General features: G+C 30.5%; 1 protein-coding gene across 1 annotated transcript; it reads left to right on the top strand.

Moving 5' to 3' along the window:
• Positions 1 to 6,589: 6,589 nt before the first annotated feature.
• Positions 6,590 to 14,310, top strand: LOC145587617 (uncharacterized protein C57A10.07-like). Its single transcript, XM_081644347.1, has 3 exons — positions 6,590 to 7,551; positions 11,635 to 11,756; positions 13,925 to 14,310. Exons 1-3 carry the CDS (start codon positions 6,957 to 6,959, stop codon positions 14,240 to 14,242), a joined length of 1,035 nt encoding a protein of 344 aa, XP_081500473.1. The 5' UTR covers positions 6,590 to 6,956; the 3' UTR covers positions 14,243 to 14,310.
• The last annotated feature ends 1,953 nt before the right edge of the window (positions 14,311 to 16,263 follow it).

The raw sequence follows: 16,263 nt of genomic DNA, 5'->3' as shown, positions 1-16,263 counted from the left end.
TTATTTTTCTATTGTTTAGTTCTATTATTTTATTCATTTTTACGTGTAGGTGCATGGTGAGCAAAATGGAGATGAAGTATAGTGACTACATGACTAGCTAGTCATCTAACAAATGGTGCAAATATTTTGGCGACTCCTATCTATTAGTTCAAGTTGTGAAGAATTGAAAAATCCGGCTTATATATATGTTGGAATTTGTATTTTGGACGATCAAATTAATTATATAACTTTAGTTTATTAGAAGGGTGTTATACCGAAAACAAGTAAGTAATTTTTTGTAATGTACGTATTTAGCATTATAATTATTGTATATAAATTTATTGAATTTTTGTTTCTCTTAGCTTGTTAGTATATTTAGATTTGTAGTGACTAACATATATAATTAGTGATTTAATTTACAACTAATTTTACTAACTCATATAATATTATTTTACCGTTCCATTAAAAAAAAAATAATAATATAATATAATATAATAATAATAATAATAATAATAATAATAATAATAATAATAATAATGTCGTTGTAATAGATACACTCTCCATATATCGTTATATACAACAACCGTTGCAATAGGTACCAATTTCATCATAATTATTAGTCGGTAATCTATTGCCACGGATAATTTATGTCGTTGCATTAGGTATTGAGCTAATGCAACGGAACATAGATACCGTGGCATTAGGTGTCATATGCCGTGGCATTAGACCTACTGCAACGCCAGCAGATGCCACGGTACATGACCATTGCAATAGGCCTAATGCCACGGATTTTGACACCTAATGCAACGGAATTAGGGGTTGCAATAGGTCAAAAATGTAGTAGTGCAATAGTAATTCTTGATCTCACTAATTCTCATATGCTCAAACTTCAGGTTGAGATGTCAATAATATAGTCACATAGACCAAAAGTTTGATATAATTACAATATTTAAAATATAAAATTTGTAGGGCTGGATATATAAATACGTCATACATAAGTTCGTTAGAAACTCTTCTTACATGATTCTTAACATGCTATAAAATTGACGTCATCAATAATTTCATCACAAGTATAAGCCCATTGGAATATAAACATTTCTTTGTAATTTTCCATCAAAGTTACAAATACGCCATACTATCTTTTGAACAAACATTCACATATACCACAATTATTGTATAGAAACTAATGCAGCAATAAAAGATATAGAAAACAAAATATACAATGAGTAATGCATCTAACAACTTTCGATGTATGCAATGAATAATAACATTAACCTAGAGTCACACATGCATATAAACATACATAGGACTCAAAATAAGGCAAGACACTGTACAGTGTGGATTTGAAAATCCATATTTCATTAGACTTCTGGTCCTTGATAAACTTATGATGATTATCATTATGTCGACATCAAAATGGACATATATTCCAGATCCCTTATTCACTAGTCCATTATATCATGCATATGCATTATTTATCAGTTCCATCATATACCGGTATCATCATATAATTCCTTAAGGAAAATTTTTAATTTGCATGTTATTTGACAATGATATCTGAATACATTTTTCATTGGTACCATCATAATTTTTCTTACATCATAGGCCATCTATTGTAATAAATCAGATATCTATACCACTTTTGGAGTATTTATACACGATGGTGTTTATATAATATCTATATTTCGGAACCGATCATACAACCTACACTTCAGGTGTAGTGATTCAGGTATAATTGGCAAGATTTTATCTCAATGTATACACATAATTTAATATGACCAAAATGTATGTTCAACGCTATGCAACATGAGTCAAAACTAAATACAAATCAAATCATAAATATGCAACATATCTTGATATAGATAAAAGTTGGCATATAACTTTTCAAACTACCGTTATAGGGATCATTAAATTATTATTGTTTTTCGATTTTTTTCCAACTTTTGTTGATTCTTCTCCCCCCGAGTTGGTAAAATATCTCTTTTATTGGGGCGTCTAATTCTATACCAACTTAGCATATAAATTTGCATTAAAATTCATTTTATTGGGAGGTTCACAATCAAAATTTGTCTTTTAGAAGATTTGTATTAAACAAGATTTATCTCTTCTGGAGAACAATTTCAATGAAGAATCATTGATTCATTAACTTTATATTTCATGTGTATTTATTATTACATTTTCCATAATATTTTCTCTTTTGGAGATCAATTTCAATGGGGAGACATGTGTTGTGCAGTTGTGCGTTTTTCTTTCTTCTCTTATTTCATATGTACTGACATGTAATAGCCCTAATCAAAAGAATTGGTATACAAGCATAAATCACTTGCTTGTAATTCTACTAGGTTATGATCTTCTAGATCTTTGAAGATTTAAATAGTGTATTTGGTGAGCTTCTGGTCACCTAATACTTGACAATAATATGTAAGTTATTATAGTGAACTTCTGGTCACCTATTGCTCTTTCGTATATATGAAAATCAAAACCTATTAACTCTTGAAATTTTCATCAACACAAATTATTATTGCTCAATATCAATGTTATGTCTTGCCACATATATCTAACATTGAGAGAGTATCAGCACATTATCAAATGAAACTTCAGGTTTCCATAACGGGTATTTATTGAACTCGGATGGCCTAATTTAATTATTACATCCAATCACATCTCTAAAATTAAACTCTAATCAGTTTTCCAACACTAGTGATCACTTTATTAAACTTACTTTATGCATGGCCATAAGTATGATGTGATATTAGAACACCAACATGTGTTTCTTTATACAATTGGCAAGACAATCAACTAATATTTTATTTAATATTAACTCATACTTTGCTAGAGTGCTTTTGATTATAATCTTGATACATGGTTAAGGTTGTTGAACATTCTATACTCTCCTAGAGTATTCTATATAACACTGGTACATATCCATTCTACTAAACATAATCTCTTATAGAGATCTATCAGAATGTATCACTTTCTTAAATTTGTTATTGTAAATAATTGCCCTTTTGATGTTTAAAGATTCGTGTTTTTGGAACCTATAGGGTTTGACTACCACGCTTCAGGCGTGCTTTAGGTTCATCAATAACTAATGTTGTTCTTTTGGAACATTAATTTTAATTAGAGCATTTACAGTTGGTATATAGGCATATAGCTAATGAAATCTATTCATATCCATCTTTGATCTAGATGGTGTCGTTCTAAATCTTAAATAATTTTATGGTCACCCTTATTAAATAAGTCATTAATACTAAAGCTAATATATGTACCAAACTGACCATCAATGTATCCTATTATTCTTATATATTATTATTCATGTACAAGGATTACATAAAATAATGAAATAAAAACTATCTCCCCCTAATCCTTGCATATGGGGTATGAGATAATTAATCCAACAACCTTTAAAATCCTTTGCATCTTTAAGTCATAAATTCTTTTGGCAATAACATGTATCAAGCAATGTAAAATTATTCTTATATAAAACTCTTACTTGTTCCTTTAGCCCCAATTATATTAATCTTTATATCATAAATTCTTACAATTGTGGACATACATAATTACATATTTCAAGTAAGTTGCTCAAAGTGTCATCTTTAAATTCTTGAACTCGTAACATTATTTCTTGCTCAAATAAATAATATATTCGTGTTTGCAATTCTAATGAACTTTTCCATTATATATGATCAATAAAACATCATGCAAATTCTTGATCACTTCTGGGAATGAGTTAATCTAGTATCATTTATTCTCACCCAAAGTTTGGTATCTAGAATACTATTCAAAATCTTTTGTACATAAATTCAATCGTATACTTTAGAAACTATTAGAAATTTCTAAGTCAAATACGTACCTTCATTTTTCTTCAATCTATAAATATTATTATGACCCTTCATAAATTTAAGGAATTTCAGGTCCATATATATGAGTATTTCATGTTCAATCTACTCATCATCATTCATATAATTCAACTTAATGTAGGCATAGAGTATCATATATATATAATTGAATCCTATCGCACATTAATCAACATCTCAACATTGATCCTAAATAATTGAGAATAATGTGGGAGTAACTTAAAATATGGGTTGATCCTAAATGGGTGAGTCAATCTAGAATATATACAACAAACTTGGCACTCAATTACTTTCCTACATGAAATTTCATATATAAACTAACATAGTTGTATATTGCATTATTAACAATGATAACCCAATGCAAATCATGCTAAGGCCGATTGACACGAGGAAAGGTTAAGATTAGTCAAAACTGCTATATAACTTCACACCCATACAACATAATGGAATGTAATCAAGATTGTTGTAAATTAATATCAGTTATTCTCAGAGAGTTTATTTTATCCTTATCCGTTGATGTGTAAATATCATGAATTTATAGTCATAAATACAATCATACAGATACGCATATTACTAGTATTAGACTAATAGGTATCATGCAATTTCATTCCTCAATCAAACCAATAAAGATTATTAGCAATAAAAGTTGTACATAGATGAACATAGTATAAGAGTAGAAAAGACTTGAATTATTCTATTAATAAGTATGTGGCCTTAAATAGGCTTACAAGAGTATAACAAAACCTAAGGAAATATAATCATGGGGTGAATTAGTCATGGATGAATTATACTTTTGGAGATCTTAGTTCTAAGAATGTGCATTACTTGGTTGATATAAATAATTATAGGGTGATAGTCTGCAATATTTCGATTGTAATTATGCCTTCTCAAAGGCTTTTTTTTTTTTTTTTTTTTTTTTTTTTTTTTTTTTTTGCAGCATCAATTTTCTTTGTATAAATTAATGATTCTTGATGTAATTAGTCTTATGGCATTAGCCTTTTAATATAATTATCTTTTTCGTTGCGTAAAAAATACAACCTAAGGAAAATAACAAATTGTAAAGATAATTTACAAAGTCAATGCTAGATATTAGAGATAAATACACGCTATATCTATCTATTCCTAGCTAGACAACAAACCAAGAAAATAGGAAGTCTAACCACTTTTACTGATTAAGAATTAGCTTTATGTTTGTCATCAATCAATACATAGTAAAAATAAACAGTTGGTCAATATTAAGGATGCAAATTAGAATTGATTTCCTAGTCATTATTTTTGGGCTTTGGGTTGAACTAACGTTTAGGAGTATTGCCTGATTGCCTCACATAAAAAGAAGCCTTTACTTAATCTTAACAATATAATTCTATAATATTTTTGCATAACAAATTAAATATATAGTTGACTTTATCAATTCTTTCTCTAATAAAGAAGAGGCTAACTTTATTATGTATAAAGTTATCAAATTACAAGAATCATTAAACTCTTGTACAATAATATCAACCATCATCTAATAAAGCTTATTTAAGGATTTATTATAAAAGAGTATCAATGATAACCATTAATAATGAACAGCAGTGTGCTAATTTCCTTAATTAATAGAGGTTAAATCAAAACATATGAGAATTAACTACTCTAGTCACATGTAATTAATTAATCTCAATATGTTGAGAATAAGCGTCAATTAATACGGTAGAAATATTCAAGCATAATAATCATGAAATTATATGTACAACAAGCTATTTAATCAATTCAATAAAACAATAGATTATGCATCATTCATGGTTTGTCGGCAGCAAATTGGCATATCAACAAACAAATTAAAGACTTACATGGTTATACCCCTGTATTTATTCTCCGTAAGGATTGATATCTAACCCCGATGACAATTGATTATATTATCTTATTTCTTCACTTTATCAAGCAGTAGCAATTAATCACGTTTCCAAAGATTGATCTTGTAAATTTTCCGATTGGTTAGAGAATGGTGCTCATAACGTGTTATGAAATATGAAGAAAATATGAGAGATGGAGAGAGAGAATCAATCTGTATTTCTTTATTCCATATGATGGAGTATATACATACATACATTATAATTAGGGTTTGCTTGGATAACAATAAACCCTATATCTAGAATATTCTGGATGATACAAGAATGATAATGGATATCCACAACTATTTTATAACACACCGACACACGTGACATTTTTTTTTTTTTTACAATTCTATTTTTTTGGGTGTTGTTAAACGTCGCTCCCATTTTACATACTAACACTCGCATTTTTAAGAGATTTCCATTTTTACCCCTAGCATATAAATACTCATGACTAGGATACTCGTAAAAATAGGATACTGTCAACACTAATCCAACACAAAAGACTAATCCTAAACACAAAATTATTCACGAAAAAAAAGAAAAAAAAATGGAAATCTAGGGCTTCCGCCTAGATTTTCCGAAAACACCATGGAGGATCCGGAAATTTCAGGCGGATCCTCTGTGGTGTTTCCGAAAAATCTAGGCGGATGTTCCTGATTTTCGATTTTTTTTTTTTTTCGTGAATAATTTTGTTTAAAAAACTGATTATTGTTGTTATTATTATTATTAGTAGTAGTAGTATGTTATTGTTAATATGATTAATTATTATTATTATTATTATTGTTTTTTTACACCTATTTTTATTTATAAATTGGTCCTGAAGTCTAGTTGCAGTTGCTAGAGGCTGAAAAACTCCCCAAGAGTAACAACGGCCCCAACAACTCGTCCAAAAAAAAAAAAAAAAAAACGGCCCCAGTAGTGCAGAACAAAAAATCAAATCACCAATGTATTCTTTTTCTTAATTTATTTTGCGCAATTTCAGTATATTTCCTCAATTATTCATCTGAATCTTCTCTCAAATCCCTCTTTCACAGCCAAATTCGAAGGGTTAAGCATATCATAATCTGATTTGATTGATCAATCTATTGTTATTATTATTATTTTTAATCAATTATCAATTGTAATTTTATTTAATCCCAATTTTCTGTTTTTGATCTTGTTCTTCAATTTTTTCTTCATGATTCAATTCACTGAGAAATGATCGATATTATCTGGGTAATTTCATGTCAATTCTTTGTTTAGTAGGATGAGTGGTCGCTCAATTGGAGGAGGTAGTACTCCAAAGAAATTTGATGCTTACCCTAGAGTTGAGATCGATATCGAATCATTAGGTTTTAGAAACCCTAAAAGAAGTAGAAATTCTAAATCTAATTTGATCAGAATGTTCAAATCAGTTGCAAATCGTGTCAAGTATTATTACAAATTACATCCTGTATTAGTCTTTTTGCTAATTTTGTCATTTGGGATTGCAATTATAACCATACTTATATTTTATGAAAATCGTGTTCGATTAGTGTATAATTATAGGCAATTCGATGCGAAACCGGGTTTTTATCCGCTTCCTAAGCTTACAAATCTTGTGATGGTAGCTGGGCATTCAGTTTACACTAGTAGTAATTGTGGGAAAGTTGATAATGAGAAGTCTTGGTTTTTGGAATCTTATCAAATGCATCCTGGACAAGCTGCCACATTTTTGGAACATATTAAGGAGGGTGTTGATGTTGCTGCTAAGGATGATCAAGCTTTGTTGTTGTTTAGTGGGGGCGAGACTCGAAAGGATGCCGGTCCTCGTAGTGAAGCCCAGAGTTACTGGCTTGTTGCCGAATCGAAAGGGTGGTTTGGTGAGTTCATCTATATTGTTTGTCTATGCCTTTTGCCAGTTCCTAATTTACTTGAAAGAATGTGTGTACATATGATTAATACTATGCTTGAACTAAATTTTAAATGTTGCCTTTTATTTTTGTCATTGCTCAATTCTGTTATATTTAGTATTATGCACCAGTATTGTTATCTGAATAATTAATCATCCTGACATTGATACAATGTCTTTACAGAAAATCTGTTGTATTATTAGGGTTCCTTAGGAATTTGAGAAATTATCGAATATGTTGTTTTAGGACCTGGCAGTATCGGAAATTGAGGATTTCCATGAAGCAAAGTCCTAATTTTTGAGTAATTTTAAGAATTTCAATAGGAAATGAGGAATTCCTTGAAGCTAAATCCTTGGTTTTGATTACTATTATACGAAGTAAGAATATTCATAGGAATTTGAGGAAATTCATAAAGTGAAGGCCTAAGTTTTGATTGATATTGCTGAGCGAAATTGAGTCAGGTATTAAAAAAGATGATTCTCCAATAGTATATTATAGAAAGTTGAAGTTATGTAATAACGTATACGTAGTATTAGGTATTAATGTATTATAGTCATACCACCATATCTATCAAGCTATTATAGTGTATGACCCTTAAAGTGTTCTTTTGGAGCAACAACAGATTAAGCCAAGGAAAATGGTTCACAAGATTTAGGCATGAAACTCACTCATGAGCAACCTGGTGTTTTGTTGACCTGTCCAGCATGGAAACAACACCTAATCTACTGGAGATTCCAGTACCATTTGAAATCTTTTAATAATTGGGGTATTTTTTCTTCTTTTTTTAATAAAGCTGGCTAGTAAAGGATTTTCATAGAGAAAATTCTTTGATACCCTCATGCGAATGCTAATCTTTGTTTGGAGATATAATTCTGTAGGTGAGATTGTTTAGTGGGTTTTCCTTTATAAAATCCTAGATTTCAGCTATGTTAGTTCACATGATCCGAAGTTTTGCTAGATCTGATTCTAGATTGAAATAAACTTTGACATAATTTGTACACTAATCCTTAAGATAAAAACTTCTCAAATGAGATGTCATTGGATTCGTATTATTGTGTATTTTCCAAAAATTAAATGTTCATAATTTTTAATTACAAAATTAAAGATATTTAATGATGAGTAAACACAAATGAAATCATCGAATTTCAATTTTCTTAGTATTTCTACGTCTCTTTCCCCTCAGCTTAATGTTGCTGTGATTAACAATACTTTGCTTAAATTAAAATTATTATTGTTGCATTTTTTTTTTTGCTAACTTTAACTTAATTAAACTTCTTTTGTGCTTAACTTACTTAAATTTACCTAATGTAACTTATATTTGGAACCAGTGGCGGAGCCAAGATTTTAACAATGGTAGGGCATCGTACTACTGGAACACTTTTATCAATGTCTCTTTTTTTTTTTAAAAGAAAAGGCACATCTACGTAATGCAATAGGACATTAAGACCAAAAAAAAAAAAAAAAAACAAGAAAAAAATAAGGACATTAAGCAAAAAAAAAAAAGGTAGGACATTAAGCCAAAAAAAAAGAATTAAAGAGAAAATTAAGGACATTAAGAAAAAAAAAAAAAAAAGAAAAAAAAAAAAGAAAAGAGAGAGAAAAAAAATGAATGTTGGGTAAGAGATTAGAACTCATGACCTATGGTATACAAGGTAATGTTCCAACCACTAAGGACATTAAGCAAAAACAAAGAGAGGAAATAAAAATGAACCATTCATGTCCTATTGGTTATAATCAAATAAGTTATATAAAAAAAACAATATGGTCTTTACTGCATTGAATTATTATCCTTTTTCTAGAGTTGATTGGTTTTAACCCGGTGTACCTTAATCTTCTTTTTATTTTTTATTAATTTATTTATTTTTTAATATGTATATATTTTATTTCATTCATTTTTAAAGATAGTCATTCTTGGAGATAAAGCTCCACTTAAGCTAATTTCAGAAAGTGGTCATCTTATATGTTGTGTAGATGATTACAAAAAGAGTTCTGCGTATATGAATGCTGGGTAAACCATTGTAACATTTTATGGTCTCACATCACGATTAATGTTGTGGGAGATTATACAATGCACTACATGGCCTATAATTACTAGTGATCAGTTAGCAGGTTTTTTTTTATCTAAGTATGGTTAGACCTTGTCTTTTACTCTTATGGAATGGTTACAGTAGTACACTGAAGCACAATCAATCTAGATTAAGGAATAAGGTAAGGGGTAACTTTAATTTAGGGTTTTCTTATTTAAATGTGCTACATTTGTCTACATTTGTCCTTTGGTTGTGACTTCCGTATGACTCGATTAATCAAAGCTTTAAATTTTAGCTGTTGATTCTTGATGCCCCGTTAATCAAAGCTTTATGTTAAACTTGGAAACCTATTTAAACAAACAGTCTGCATTGAGCTTTGCTCAGTCATCTTAAAAATGTCTTAGTCACTAATAGATTAGAAATTAGGAAGAAGATATACAACAGTGTACCAAAGCACACGGCTTTGAATCACTAAAAGGTGGAGATCTGAAGCTAAAGTGGAGGAGCTTTGGCATCAAGTTCAACCTGAGAGGGAGACTTTGCAAGGGGAAAATGTAGCTACCATGGAAGCAGTTTAATTGTTAATTAAAGCATACAGGAAAGAAGATTTAGCAAGCAGTCCTCTAGAGATTCCAAAATTCAGAAAGATGCTCAGTGTATAGTGGAAGGTACTTTTTCTAGTGAATCAAATGACCAAGATAGAGAATATGAGAATATTGGGAAGCATGAATATCTTGATTCACTTCATATTTTTTAAAATGGTGTGAGAGAGAGAAGAAAGTTAATGTGGTTGCTATGAAATTCAGGAATTGCATTTCACTGAAGGACCAAGGGATAAAGGAGATAAAAGAAGTTATCATATAAGTTTAAGCCATATACACTTTTGATCAGTCAGCACTTATTTGTGTCCTTTTGGATATGGGCTATTTATAATTCTTCCTTATTTGTTTCAATTGCCTTTGGGTTATTTAAGGACATGGGATTGGTTCTATTCAGTTTCAAATTAAGTCTTATCTTGTTATCTAGGTACTGAATAATTTCTTTGCATTTATACTTGTTATTTTAGAATGTTAAAGATAGCATTTCGTTTGGGACCATAGTTAAGATTTTCATTCAGGCTGGTTGAAATTGTATTTTGTTTGGTATAAATATGCTTGAGTGCACAACAGTAGGCAGCGCCTGATATATATGTACAGTGACATTATATTGCTTGGTCCTTGGACTAATGGGTTTTTGCCTGATTTTTTGACCAGATAAGGTTGCCATATTACTAAATTTATTTTAACGTGTATATATCTACTGAGGGTTGCAGTGGACTAAATAAAAGCTATCAAATGAACTGTTTTTACTAATATACTCAGTTGCCAATCGGATCAAGGGCCTAATAAAAGTAGCCCTTTGAAGATCAAGAATTCATAATGTCTTAGATCATGTTTAAGGTGCAAACATCTTCTTTGTAGCTGCAATGCTGCATGGTTAAATTTGCATGAATTTTACCCTCCCAACCTGCCATTGGTTGGTGCTAATGGTGTTGGGGCTAGTGGTATGTATTCTATGTAAGGAATGGCTAGTAGTTTCAGATTTTTTGCAGAGTTTTTACGATAAATTTTTGGAATCTGCTCTTAATACTTCGTAATATTTGGCGTTCCATTTTTATCTCAAAGGCCAGAAATTTTCTGAAAGAAAGAATATCTTCAGGCTTTGGATCACCATTGAACTGCTATTTTGTCATATCAACTGAGATACGTAACATTTCATGATAATCTGCTTAACATTTGAAAATTCCTATCTAAAACTTGTTTGGCATGCTTCTTTCCTCTTCCTGTATGTTTACGTCAACTTTTATGGCTTATCTTCACATGAATGATATTTGGCACTACCCTGGTTAGGATGGATAGGTCACCACTTCATAAATAGAGCAAGGAAATAAAGGATAGAGCACAAAATGTTTTCGCATTAATTGTTTTCACTTGTATCTGTGTGGTGCCCTCCATTGATTATTGTTACTGTGCTGTAATTTCTACAGGGGAAGGAAATGTCAGGGAGAGAGCACTTACAGAAGAGCATGCAAGGGACAGTTTTGAAAACCTTCTCTTTAGTGTTTGCCGATTCCGGGAGCTCACAGGCACATATCCTCAAAACATAACAGTAAGTTTGTATTTATATGTGCATAAAAAGGACATATACAAGATATTTATGAAGCAAACTGTGTAAAGGTTGTTCTCATTACGGTTAAAATTAAGAAAACATTAAAACTTGTTATAAATGGATTTTTACTTGTTTTCCCATTAGTTTTACATTAATATTCCTAACTTACATCTACATTGTTAATATATGTCATTTCTGAATGGAGTTTAATATACTGGTCTATGGTGTTTAATTTACTGGAATCTCTGCTAACATTCATGAATGAAATAATATAAAGTTGCAAATTCATGCTTCTTTTTGTTGAACTGTTGTGCAGTTTGGTAATGGTATTAAAACTACTTGAAATATGTAAGAAAATTTCATGCCAATGTTTATGATTATGCAACTCCGATTTCGATCATATGCTTCTCCCATCACCATTCACTATCATCCTTAAAGGGTAATAGAAAATATGAAGCATAAGAAATACTTGGGATATAAATTCTTTAACCCTTTTGTCTCTGAAACGAGCTGCAAGGTTTTTAGTATGCCCATTCTAGCTGAGCTGCCTAAGATTTGGCATGCTGAAGCTACATGCTATTAATGTCATCAAAAAAATCTTACATAGAGAGTGTAAATTGTATTCTAGTGACGTGTTATACTAGGGTGTATAGCATATATGTTTATGCATGTAATGAGAAGGGTAATTTAAGTTCAAGATGGGAGGATGTATTTATAACCTTTGATCAAATTTTTGGTTCATACTATGGTGCAAATAAAATCTAATTCTACATACTGCACTTGCCATATGAGATCATGATCCAATCTGACTACAATCACTGCCGATGATGACAACCCTGACAAGAGGTAAAAGAGTTGGATATGAAAATTTTCTCTATAGCCTCTTGACATAATTCCTTGTCTCTCCGTAACCTGCAAATAAGCTACCTCAGCTTCTGAAAACCTACCCCTATGATGTGCCGTTGATGCATGATAGTCTGCATCATACAATAATTACACGCTGTTGGGGTCGACAAAAAGTCTGCAGGGACAATGTGGGTGATTACTGAAAGCCTCATCTTGAAGTCAGAAGAATCATGGGAATAGGGGGTTACTCTGAACTGATTTAGTAGCAAGTAAGGTGGAAACAGTGATTGAACAGAAAAATCTGTTACAATCTACAAGCTTCCGAGAGGCTTGCACTCTCCCAAATTACGCTGAACTCTCATCTTCCTACAAGCTTCTCATAACTAAATTAAATCTTGCTTCCAATATACCCCTCACTTTGTGCCCCTTCCTTGCAAAGGGGATTACTTTATGGAGGGAGGAGAGAGAATCAGAATCCATGGCCATGGGCTGATATATTGGTGCTTGGTGGTGTTATTTGTGATTGGTGGCTATTGGCCTCTTATAGAAGAGAAGGGAGGGGAAAAGCAATAGGTAGGGGTTGGGAAAACTTTGGGGCTGTGAAACTAACACTTGCTGTGCACTTATCAAAGTGCTATGCTGCTTTGCTGGACATGGCTATGATGATTGTCTGAGGTCAGGCAGCTATGGTGTATTTATTTGCCTAGCTTCTTTTTTTTTTTTTTCCTCGTTCATCAAAACTTTGTCTAATGGCCATCATTTGTTCCTCTCTAGTTCTGTATATAAAATCACAACATCCTCTAGCATACTACACCTTCCTCTGATACATATTGGGAGTTAGGGGCTGTTCTTTTAGTAGTAGAATTTTATTGCATTTTGTTTAACTTCCTTTTAAGCGTTTGATTTTTTTTTTTTTTTTTTTTTTTTTTTTTTTTTCTCTTCTGCAAATTATGTTTTGTTGCAACTTGCGAGGACATGATACTCATCAAATAAATTTTTGATTCAAAAAACACAAGATGACTGTAGTCTGTATATATTTAATTTTAAGGTACAAAACTTCTCACTAGCAAAGTACATTGAGTCACTACATTCTTCTGACATTGTGTCATTTGAGCCTTGAGACAATCTAATCATGTTAATTGAAACCTTAGAAGATGAGAGTTATTTGTTTCATCTTTCTACTGTAATTGGAATATGAAGTAGTACAGTTGTAACTTACATCACTCTGGTTCTGAATCTATCAGGATGCAGTTGACTTCTTTTGTTGTCATTGTTGAAAATTTTATTCTAACAGAATCTGCATAATTTTTTTGTACTATCAGGTTGTAAGTTACGATTTTAAAAAGGAGAGATTTGCACAACTTCACAGGTTGGCAATTGGCTTCCCTGCATCAAGGTTTTCCTATGTGGGCACACCTGCATCAGCGACCTCTGAAGCAGCAGCTAAGAAAGGTGAATCCTTAGTGAGATCTCAGTTTGAAAAAGACCCATATGGCTGCCTCAGTTCGCTCCATCACAAGAAATTGAGGCGAGATCCTTTTCATCGGTCAATACCTTATCCTAATGGATGTCCTGAAATCGAAGGCTTGTTCAAATATTGTGGAACATCACTTTACGGAGGCCCTCTCCCATGGGGTTAATGTATACTTTGTGGCTACATACTTTTTATGATCATTCACACGATGAGCGTCCAAAATGTTCTATTCCAGATTTGTTGCAGATGTAGAAGATAAAATTCCTAATCAGGCATTAATCTACTTCGCCGTGATGCAATTTTTCCCATGGTTTCAACCTCTCCTATGGATTAATTTGAGATGTAATTTTCATATTCCATATATATAATTTCAGCAATATTTGAAGGGAAATTGAAGCTTATGAAAACATATTTTCAAGTAAAAAAGTAAAAGGACAAGCCACAAAGAAAATGAATGATGCTTATAAAAAAAAGTACAACACTTCTTTGGTGTAGCCAGTTACAACGTGCAACAAGCTAACATACATCAAAATAATGATTGGGTAACCCTTAATCGACCGAGTACTCCCTAATCAGCCGAGTAACTCTTGACCGAGTAAAGCAAGCTGACCCACACTAAAATATCGAACACAAGTTCTTACGGATCGAGTGACCCATGACCGATCGAGTAACTCTTGTCACACCGTGTGGCTGGCCACATAAAAAATTTGTTAAAAAATTGTACTGGGAAAATTTGCTGAAAGAACATTGTTATAATTATAAAGAACATATTATTATTTAGGAAAAAACGTGTATGATAATGAGTTTGCATAATAATTTTCTTTCAAAAATAATTTCTCTCACAAATAACTCATGATTTCATTTTCAAATATCAATATTTAAGTTAAATTTTCATTTAAAAAATTTTAGTTTTCAAAACACTTTATTTCAATCATATTATTTCACCAATATTTATTTTATTTTATATATAATTATAATAGTCATCTTAATAAAGGTAATGTGTATTTCTTGTTTATAATGTTCTTTATCTAAAAACAAGATGTACTTTATATATGTTTTACACCCAAAATTTAAATTGTTGACTTTGTTTGACTTTAACCCATTGGCCAAGGGAATCCAACCTTAAAATTCTATTAAGGGTCTTTGGTCAGACGATGAAAGTAAGGAGAAATGGGTTGGATTCAATCCAAGGCTTAAGAAAATGAATAAACTAGTTTGGAGGCAAAATAAGGCAATTCTATTCAAAAGAGGTTGCACTAGGAGGTGGTTTCTATTTTCCTTAAAAAAAAAAAAATTAATATCTAAACAAGTTTATTCTTACCAAAAATAAAAGAACGAGGTGGGGTTTTTTTTTTTTTTTTTTTTTTCCTCTCCTAAAAAGCTCTTTTTATTTTTTGTACAATAACGTTTTTAAAAGATTTTTTTTTCTGCAAATTTTTTCTTAAATTTAATCATCTCTAGTACTAATATTCTATCTAATAATTAAATCTTGAACCTTACACATGGGTATCAATTATTTATTTTTATTTTTATTTAATACATACTCGTAGAATTGTATTTGATATAGAAAATTAAACATAAGGTTAACAAAGGCATTGATTGAAATTAATTAGGTTCATAATAAAGATCATTTGCAACATACATGTGTGCACGCCGCAACTTATTAGTTATTAATGTACTTTGTACTATTCTAGTCCACAAACATTTGTGAGTAAATAGTCATCCTATACCAGGCCCTGTTCTTTTGAGCTTCTGGGCAGAGCATATTTCAGCAGATTAGTGCATATTGAAGCAGAGCAGAGCAGAGCCGAGTCGAGCAGAGCAAAGAAGAGTAGATTTCATTATTATTATTATTATTATTATTATTAATATTATTATTATCGCATTATTATTATAATCATTAAACATTATTATTAAATATTAATTATTATTATAATAATAATTATTATAATTATTAAATATTATTTAATTATTAAATATTATTTAATTATTAATATTAAATTATTATTAAAAAATTAATAACTATTATTATTATTAAAAATTAATAATTAGTATTATCTTTAAATATTAATTTTTATTATAAAAAATCAATTATTATTATTATTATTATTATTAAGTATTATTATTACTATTATTATTATTATTACTATTAATATTATTATTACTATTAATATTATTATTACTATT

The sequence above is a fragment of the Chenopodium album genome, chromosome 17 (assembly GCF_948465745.1).
Source record: "Chenopodium album chromosome 17, dcCheAlbu1.1, whole genome shotgun sequence".
NCBI classification, from domain to species: domain Eukaryota; kingdom Viridiplantae; phylum Streptophyta; class Magnoliopsida; order Caryophyllales; family Amaranthaceae; genus Chenopodium; species Chenopodium album.
The sequence above is the reverse complement of the archived record's forward strand: the minus strand, read 5'-3'. Positions and strand labels throughout refer to the sequence as shown.